Below are 9,808 nucleotides of genomic sequence, written 5' to 3'. Positions count from 1 at the left end.
AGGGCCTCTAGTATGCCAGGGCCGGCCCTGCATACGTACCCCCCCCCCCCCCCCCAATCTACCGGGGGCCTTCGACAGGCTCGAGCCCCCCCTCCAAAAATTGAAAAAAAAATACTAGTATTCATATCAAGATTTTGACCTTATTTGAACTAAAGAATTGAAAGCTTTTGACTTTTTCTACACACTATTAATTTTGAGCCCCCCTTTCATTTTCTTTCATGATTCGCCACCGATACCCCCTGAGTTCAGGCCCGTGCAGAGAAACATACGTACCATTCTTTCGGCTGATTACGCAGTTGGGAACAGCAGAGACAGATGCGAAAGAAACTGTTTTCAAAGAAGTATGTGCTCTGACCCAACGATTTTGAGATCTTCATCGGAAGAAAAAAAAAGATTTTGAGATGATGAGATCGATGCGTCATCCGGCGGGCGGCGTCACGTCGCAGCAGGTATGGACGATACATGCGAGGAGGGCGTGCATGAGGCACGCAAGGCAGCCACGCTGGCGTGCACTGTAGCTGAATCTGCATGCTCCGATTCCCTTCCGTGCAAAACAGCGAAGACACCGTGCCCGCGACGCGGACGAGACTTTTGACAAAATCTTCGCGCCAAGTTATCCATCTACTCACCGATGATCAAGGGTCAAGGGACGGATTAGAGGAGGAGGAGGAGCTGTGCGCGCCCGCACGGCGGCCAGGGGCGGGCGGCACGCGGCGTGGTCACGCACTGAGGCACGTCCCCCACCGTTGGATCATCATCCAGTGTCTTTGCCGCCCTTTTTTCTGTTATACTCTATAAGCCGTCGGTCGGAGGCGACAGACGGCGCGAAAGGATGGAACCGTCGCGATTTTTGCAGCCTGGGAGATGCGTGCTGGGTTTGCGCTGCGCCGATGTGAAATCCGTTGTCGGGATTTGTTTTCGCGAAGAGAGTTTTGGAGGTTTCGTTCGAGCCTGGGGCCGGAGCTACAGCCCGTAGCATAGAGAGACAGGGGAACGGATTATTGGTAAATTATTGAGCAGGTCTGGCGCGTGGGAGTGGGATGATCATGTCCGCGTGTCGTCCGCCCGCCCTCCTCTGTAAAGGCTCCTGTAGCAGCGTAGATACTAGATTGATGGACGCGATGGCCCCTCGACCGACCCGTCGAACTGTCTCGGTCGGTCGCCTTTTTCCTGGTGCCCCAGCCCATTTCCGGCCGTCCGGTCCCTCCTGCCTGCATACGCATCGCACGCGCCGGTACGCGCTTGGTACCCGCCGTGGCCCGTGGCAGGCAGGATCCACCTCACATATCGGGACCGGCACAAAGGCTCGGCTCACTGCACGTACTATACTGCTGCAGCCGATGAGATGAGATGAGATGGACATGCAGCTATTGGACACACGGCCCGCGTAGTTCTGTACCGCTGTTCGCTCGTGCGTGGTGGCAGACAACAACAATGGGTGGCCCGGCCGATGGAACCTGACAGGGGCAGAAACATGGAAGAGTGTACGCAATGTGCAACAAACATCTCACTGCATGCTTTATGGACAACGTTATACACGATGAGAAAAGGTGAACTTTCCTTGGTTAAACTTGTAGCTCTAGGTAAACTTAAACTCGCGGGCTCCCCACACCACAAGCAACAAAAAGGATTCTACTGGAACAATGGCAAAAAGACAGACCTTAAACGTTCCAGCAAATACAATTTCTGGGCGGTTGCCATAGCTGATCAGGAGTAAATAAAAACCTAATATGACTATTACGACGCGTTTTGGTTCGGACATTCTGTTTTCTGTCAGATACAGTACAACGCTTCACATCCACAAAAACGTCGGATCCCAGCGAGATACAGAATCCCATCCAGTCCGCATTCGTTCGCGCCCGATCCAAACAAAACGCGTATTCATCAGGAGAAAATATCAGAAGCAGCGCTTCCCGAAACTGAAAGTCGAAAACAGTACCAGAGTGGAACAAAACGCCTCCTTAGCTTCTGTGCATTGGCTCCAGTTTCAGAGGTAACCAATAACATTCAATTTATACGACGAGCATATTTACAGAGCAACCCAAGGATAATGTTGAACTGCTCGTGTGCAGACTAAATATGGGGAACAGCCCACAATAGTAGTAGAATATTCCACCATAATGCATACCACGAAGAGCATAAGCATCAGCAAACAAAAATACCGGGGGCACGACAGAATTGGCACAGCATAATGGCAAGTGCTCATCATTTTTCAGGTAAACGACTTGCTGCAACTTTCCAGTAAGTAGCAAACGGACAACAGCCAACAACTTAACAAAGACAAAAGTCCACGAGTTTCGCCTTGCTGCATCAAGGACAAGAGCAACAGGCCCGCTTCTAAGAAGCTCTATGTGCAAAAGGTAAACACCGACCAACCATTTCTAATTTTTCCTTTCCCCTCCTCCGCTCGAGTCTTGATACTTACCGGCGATACAATAAAAAGACACTCGAGCGGATAACTTAGAAGAAAAGACATATCTTAATTTCTCTTTCACATATGTCGATCTCTCTATATATAAGCAGTGCCATTGGCACCTCCTGTACCTACAACTCTAGTTCATTGGCCGAGGAGCACGGGGACGAACGGGAGTCTTAGATGGACTCACCCTGAAATATCAGCAAGGCAGCACGTTATTTCCAAAACTAAATAGGCTTTTATTCACAGTTGGGTCAACAAAGTTGAATCCAGACCATGCTTTTTACCTTATTGGCAGGGAACCCAGTATAACACCACTGCAGTTGAGAGCAGCTGTAGCACTTTCAGCCTGAAAATTAAGAAATGAATGAACCTCCAGGCTGAACTTAGTTGTGAAATGAAAAATACCACCACTACTACTATGCCACACAAAGGACTAGCCAAGGACATTGCTGTTACAACAGGAAAGAAGTTGCATACACACATGAACTTCATTTCCCAAAATACCCTGCATCGTAAGGCCCCAAAATCCAAGAAAATGTAACTAACAGAGCCATTTTTACAGCACGTGTATAGCAATTAGAGATTATCCTGAACAACAAACAATGCTGACTAAGATCAAGTTAATGCGCTAAGCACGAGGACAACAAGCAACAGTAGATCTTGCTAACTAATAACTTCTCAATAGAGAGAGTACTTGGGACCACTTCAGGTTCAAAGAAATGATCATCAGACATCCACCTAAACTGACATGCAATGCTATACATCAGGACATCAGATCATAACTCATAACATAATAGAGTACCAACCAACCAAAGTTGTGAGTTTAATAAAGCAAGTAATGTTCAGGAAAGACTAATATATACTCCCTCCTTTCCAAATTAGTTGTCGCTGATTTAATACTCCCTGAGATCCATATTACTACTTATCTTAGATTTGTCTAGATACGGATGTATCTAACACTAAAGCGTGTCTACACACATCCATATCTAGACAAATCTGAGACAAGTAATATGGATCGGTGGGAGTACAGTTTTGTACTAAATCAGCGACAACTAATTTGGAACGGAGGGAGTATTAGACAAAAGGAGAACAGCCACATGTAAACATCCTTACAGAAATCTAATGTACCCCAATCAAACCATAGTTTTCATTTAAGCATGACTATTTCCCAGCTGTTCTCTGGCTAACTATTTATCCATCTGATTAAAGCTAACATGGACATAAGGCCAGTTCATGCCAACTTCTGGCGGCTGAAACCCTACATGACTCGAAACGACAACTAGCCAGAAATCAAATCTGGTCGTAGTGGTACATGTTTTCTACTATGTGAACAATACAGGAAACCATGATTCAAGCAAACATACACGAGGCGATGGATGTTCATGATATAATTTGCGGGCAACACTCTTAGCATTATAGGATTCAACCTTCTCACACATGACGAGTAACACTAGAAATACAATAAAAAGGCAATATATTGTGATGATTTGCAAAAATACGAAATGGGCAAGTCATTCTAACCATAACAAACTCCACAAAGGCAATGCGAGTATTATGCTGGTAGTCCCCAAGCAACCTCAGCCGATAGACCTGTCAGGGAGATATTGCAATGAGTGAATGAGCATGTCCCTTGAACTGCATTTTGATTGCAGCACAGTATATATGGTATAAATTATGACAAGGAAAGGAAGTTCGAAGTGACAAATCACCAACCTCTCCACAAATTGACTCGAAGAACAGTTTCACATCTGCCTGAGAGACCTGCACCAAGTGCATCAAATAAAATAGAAACATCGGTGCAAAGAGTATAGAGATACAGAGTGCAACGGTAGGCTAGCAAACCTTCTTGTCGATGTTTGTGCAGTAGATGGTCCTTGCACACATCTCACGCTCATCATCAGACTGAAGATAAAGACGAGGCACTTTTTAGACATCAGGCGGACATCCATATAGATAAGTATGAACAGCGATACTTAGACAAATATGTGGATTCCAAAACTGTAGCTTACCCTGGGCAGGAACGTTGGATTGACTGGTGCAATTGCAGTTTTTGATGGCAGAACCCTCACAGGATAATATCCAAGCACAGTTCCTGACAGATTTAGAGCAGCCCTTGCACCCTCTGCAATAGTACAGTATATTAATCAATGGACAAATTGACCTAAGCATGTTCAATTATCATTCAACCACTTACCCTCATCAGTAAACTCTATGAAAGCAAAACGAAGAACTGAATTTGGATCCCCACACATCCGGCAGTCCACAACCTTCACAAAAAAATCAGATTATTCAGTGCTCTCAAAAAGTAAATGTAAACAAAAAACAAAAAGTGTACCTGCCCTACGTTGATAAATAGTGCTGCCAGTTGCTCTTCGGTGACCTAAATGTGAGGAAACATATAACGAATTAGCCTACATATAATTGCAGGCGTGCAACTAGAGGATATAAGACTTGAAAAATGGCTGACACAATGTACCAGTGATAAATAACTAACTGCAAAGGCAGCACAAATGAACTCAACAAACTCCACAAGTTAGGTGTAGAAATTTAATCAAATATACAAAGTATCACAGCAGCCAAGTGACAAACAAATAAGTGAATAACTAACTGTTAAGTGTCCAATAGACAAAATTAAACCTATCACCAACAAACCAACATAACATTACAGAGTACATGAGGAAATACAGATGCGAAAATTATAAAAAAGACACCATAAGGGAATAAACATCAGAGGACCAAGTGCAGAAAGTTTAGAGGTTTTCAAAAGAACTCTTTCCAGTGGATATATATGGATGTGTTCTACATAACTGTAAAAAATTATTAAATAATATTACCTCTGTTCTAAAATATAAGACGTTTTTGTGGGCTCTAAAAAAGCAAAAGGTTACTCTATTTTGATCTACACATTTCTCCTTTTTGTGTACACCATAACTGAGAAGATATATTGATAAATTTTGTGCATAAATGCTACACGTCTATATGTACATGTATAACTCCACTCCATTAGAACCTTTTGAGGATTCAAGAAACTTTTTTTCTTTCCAAAAAGAACTCAGTGTAGGGTATGTAATCAAAGGAAAAGTGCTCTCAAAGAGGCAAAACACTCTTTTAAGGCTGTGTTTGGCATTGCGGTGGATTATCACAATCCTGTTTGCCTCACCTGCTTTAGGCTATTTTTGTGTCTCTCTGACCCGCTTTTGCACATTTTTCTGGCTAATTTCTAACAGCAGATTATAAAGGAAGCAAACGCAACACAGTTGGACAACCACAAACTGACCTAACTCGCCTCATTCTCATAGCGCTGCCAAAAATGAGCTTCCTAAAATACCACTTAATAGTTGCAACATTATGATCCGTCCAGTATTCGAGTAAAATACATGTCAGACATGTTATCACCCTACCAAAAGCACTCATCTATTCAACAGAAAATGCGGGTGACGAATCAGAATTGATCTATCAGATAAACCCTCTGGTGGACTACGAATTCCTTTTCCTTCTAAGAAGTTTCTGTATACAAGAAATTTTATTTTATTTCATATGTAGGGATGCAGAGCGGACGGGTTTGCGGGCTGCAGCCTCGTACAAATCCATCTCTAGTCTAGTGTTAATCTTTCAGCCAGAAATGAACTATTTTGCTAGTTCCGCGGGACATGCGGGACGCCGCTTGCATCCCTATTCATATGCCATTCCATATCTCACTATTAGGCCTAAAGGGTCTTCGTGGAGCAGACAAGCAGGCACTGCCTCCAAACAGTAGCACGAGGATTTCTGGAGATCTTTGAATTTTTGAGAAAATTGGAATATTTCTGCAGAACTGCAGCCAAAAGGTCACTAGTTGGCATGTACAGAGGTAGAAAGTTCACTATCACGCAAGGCAAAACCAGTGAACGTGTCTAGTACATGTCTAACATGAAAAAAAACATGAACACGGCTATTACGAGGTAGAAAGTACATACTATGTTGTCTGAACAAAGAAAAAAAGGTGCATTTGCCAAATGACATACGCTTGACCCAAAAACGTAACCACCATTATGAGAATACATAGCGAGTGAACTCTTCAGTGCATAACTTATGCACACTACTACTACAATTACAACGTACTCCCTCCGATCTATATTAATTGTCGCTGATTTAGTAACAAGGTGCTTCTTTTCATTGTGGAACAGAGGCACGCCAAAAAGTAAAGATGGTGTGCCTCTTATATACTTCACAAACAGCATGCATGTCTCTTACAAACGTGGCAACTGTATTGTTCTAGAGAATACCTCTTCTAGAAAAGGGTTTCTGAATCCTGGAAACGATACATATATCTAACTGGCATTGATCAACATGCACTAGAACAACTGAGCTCACAAGTAAACCATATCAGCCACCTAGAAGCTTAAATCTTTCAAAGTGCAAATCCCAATCAAGTGTGTACATGTTGCATTTCAACATGTAAATATGAGAAGCATCATGATAAGCTATGATCTTAAGCATAGATGTAAACGAGATTAAGACTTTTTTGAGAAAGAAATTAGAATAGCATACCAGAACCAAAAAAGACAAAGTATCATCGTGACCTAATAAGTCAACAAGCATACACAAGGCATCTACTCCCAGTTTCTAAATATAACACTTTTTAGAGATTTCAATACGGACTACATACGGATGTATATAGACATATTTTAGAGTGTAGATTCACTCATTTTGCTCCGTATGCAGTCCATATTGGAATCTCAAAAAGGGCTTATATTTAGGAACGAAGGGAGTATCAAATACACCAAAGTAACTTTGCATACCCCTCAAAAAAAACACCCCTAAAAAAATCAAAGTAACTTTGCATGCCCATTACTGAGATTCATTAAAGCTGGTCCCATCTGTGTTCCACCAGACAGTAAATCTGCATGTATCCACTCTCAAATCTAGCATTCTTGCATGAATACAGGAATAGGCCTGAGACATCTAAAATTTGTACCAAGCAGTATATAATAGGGCATGGTTTGAATTATTATACTGTTCCTTCCAATGATCACTCCATCAAAGGAACATTAAAGCAAGGATCTTAAATAAGGCACTTGCAGGAATACACTACCCAGGTCTTCCTAAACAGAAATGAATACACACCTACTAGATAAACTGCTACAAGGAACATGAAAGCATGGCCCATAACGAACACACTGCCAGGAATACACTACCTAGGTCTTCCAGAAAAAAAAAAAGGAACGACTGCCTACTCAATGAACTGCTAAAGGAGCACGAAAGCAGGGCTCATTAATGAGATACTTCCAGTAATGCACTGCATAGACTAATCCAACGAGAAATCTAATAGCAAACCGATACAGATGGTGCATGCATCAAAACAACCAGACATGCCACGAATAGTCAATAGAGGTGCATACAGTATGTGAAGAAATCAGGAGAATAACCACCCAAAATCGGATAAGAACACAGTAGATGAGTACAGGTTAGCTGCACGTCGCCCAAGCACATAAATGGCAAAATAGTCATGCGACTTTCTAGACTCCATACAAAAGTAATGACCAAGAACTGCAAAACTTACTACAGTGAGAAGTGGCATCCAAATCTATCGAAACAAGAAAAGGATGATCAAAAGGAGCAACCGCTGGCGTATCCAGTATCCACCTGCTCTCAGCCCCATCCCATCTTATGATCTCAATCCTGCTAACGTTTTATCCCATCTGAACAGCACGTGCCCGACAGAAGTCACACAACCCGAAGTCTAGCTGAGCGATCATGACAACCAGTAACAGGAACGTAGAAAAATGATATCAAACCAATCAACAGGTGAACAAACTCTTTGCGGTTGCGGAGGTAACGTGAATGGATATATCAGAGTCTAATAAGGGACGGGCGAAGGAGGCTCGTCACAGGCAGAATCAAGAGAGGAAGGTGCGGGCATCGATCCGTGGGCTGACCTGATGATCGATGTCGGAGACGTAGACCGTCCGGCGGATCACCTCGTCGCGCTGCGCCTGGCTGGTGCGGCTGTTGACCCGCCGCTTGCCGCCGTGGGGGTAGCCGCCGCCGTACCCTCCAAACTTCTTCTGCGCGCAGGAAGGAGCAGATCAGACTTACACCGGCGATAGAAACAGAGAGGCCGAACGGGAACACCACGCGATCGAAAAGGTCAAACAAGGACTCTCGTGTCTCCTTACCCTGCCGCGGCCGTCGGCGGCGGGGAAGCCAACGACCCCGCGGTGGCCCGGCGAGGCGACCGGCGCGAAGCCGGCTGCGGGTGGGCCGTTGGGGTAGTAGCCGGCGTAGGGGGGCGGCGGCATGGGGTGCGCGGCGAGCGAGGGCGGGACGAACTCCTCCGCCATGGGGTTGAGCTTGGAGAGGAGCTCCTCCAGATCCCGCATCTCGCGCTCCCCCGCGTCGCCCCCCTCCGACGAGGCACGGTACGGCGCGGCGCCGTGGTCGGAGGCGGCGGGGGCGACGTGGTCGGCGGAGGTCTCGACTACGGCCATCCCGAAGGGAACGAAGAACCTGCTGCCGGAGGGGGAGAGAGCTCGGTGAGGTTCTGGAAGGTTCGGGGACGGGAGGCGCGCGGGGATGGTGGGGGGTTATATATAGGCTCGGCGCGGTGCGGAAGTGCGGATCGATCCCCGGAGACGGATCGGAGGCGAAGGGGACAGCCAACCGCGGGGAGGGTGGTTGGTCGTTGCGGCGGGCTAGGAGAGGAGGGAGAGCATGGGGATCGGGGAGGGGGAGGGGACAGCAGCTGCTGCAGCCGACCGGCGCAGGGGGAGAGCAGGGGAAGCCGGCAGGGGGAGGGAGGTGCCTCTGCCTCTCTCTTTCCTCGTTTCTCTCTCCTGGTTGTTACTCGTATCGTGCTGCCTCTTTCTCTCTCTTGCTGCCTCCTTTCCGCTTTGCCTTTTCGGGAGGAGAGGGAAAGTGAGGAGAGAGAGAGAGCTGCTCCGGTACGGTGAGGCTGAGGCTGAGGCTGAGGCGAGCCGCCCGCCCGCCTGCTGCCTCCTTTTCCTTTTGTTCCCTTCTCTCTCTTCCCCCCGTATTCCCCGCCCGCCGGGCTGCGCTTTTGCGGGAAACACCCCCTTGTGCTCGGGAATTTCAGCACCCTTGGACGCAAAGGACAATGCCATTTTTGTTTTATGAAACGTCCATCTTTATTTCAGCGTTGCTAATTCACAGTCGGCCGCTGGAATTCCTGACAACATCAGTATCACTTTGCTACACGCAAGAGAAGGACCACCGCACCGTAGTCGCCCGTCCGGCAAATTTGACAAATTTGACCTATAAACGAAATCAAATCACAGAATGAACTGTCCGTGAAACTATTTCACGCGGCTGACCCGTGGCGCCTAGCTCTCAGGCGCTGCACTAGTGCAACGCCTGGGAGCTAGACGCCACACTATACAGTGTGGCGTC

The 9,808-nt window shown here is 46.0% G+C and overlaps 1 protein-coding gene across 3 annotated transcripts; it reads right to left on the bottom strand.

The window, feature by feature from the left end:
* Positions 1–2,208: 2,208 nt before the first annotated feature.
* Positions 2,209–9,397, bottom strand: LOC123163849 (polyadenylate-binding protein-interacting protein 11). 3 transcript variants are annotated; one of them, XM_044581236.1, is made up of 10 exons: positions 8,578–9,397; positions 8,338–8,466; positions 4,755–4,799; positions 4,614–4,686; positions 4,429–4,541; positions 4,262–4,321; positions 4,133–4,171; positions 3,941–4,009; positions 2,704–2,765; positions 2,209–2,607 (listed from the first exon to the last, which is right to left on the bottom strand). In XM_044581236.1, the coding sequence occupies exons 1-10, from the start codon at positions 8,887–8,889 to the stop codon at positions 2,553–2,555; spliced, it is 957 nt and encodes a 318-aa protein (XP_044437171.1). In that variant the 5' UTR covers positions 8,890–9,397; the 3' UTR covers positions 2,209–2,552. The 3 variants fall into 3 exon arrangements, with proteins under 3 accessions (XP_044437171.1, XP_044437170.1, XP_044437169.1); XM_044581235.1 differs by having other exon boundaries at positions 4,133–4,180; positions 4,764–4,799; positions 8,578–9,393; XM_044581234.1 differs by having other exon boundaries at positions 4,133–4,180; positions 8,578–9,391.
* Positions 9,398–9,808: the final 411 nt, after the last annotated feature.

This window comes from Triticum aestivum, chromosome 7D, assembly GCF_018294505.1.
Source record: "Triticum aestivum cultivar Chinese Spring chromosome 7D, IWGSC CS RefSeq v2.1, whole genome shotgun sequence".
Classification (NCBI taxonomy): Eukaryota; Viridiplantae; Streptophyta; class Magnoliopsida; order Poales; family Poaceae; genus Triticum; species Triticum aestivum.
The sequence above is the reverse complement of the archived record's forward strand: the minus strand, read 5'-3'. Positions and strand labels throughout refer to the sequence as shown.

Coding starts and splice junctions, on each gene's coding strand:
- LOC123163849 (XM_044581234.1), bottom strand. CDS start 8,889: ATGGCCGTAGTCGAGACCTCCGCCGACCACGTCGCCCCCGCCGCCTCC. Junction 4,322..4,428: donor ATCCAACGTTCCTGCCCAGG/GTAAGCTACAGT, acceptor CTTTATCTTCAG/TCTGATGATGAGCGTGAGAT. Junction 2,608..2,703: donor CTGGGTTCCCTGCCAATAAG/GTAAAAAGCATG, acceptor CTGATATTTCAG/GGTGAGTCCATCTAAGACTC.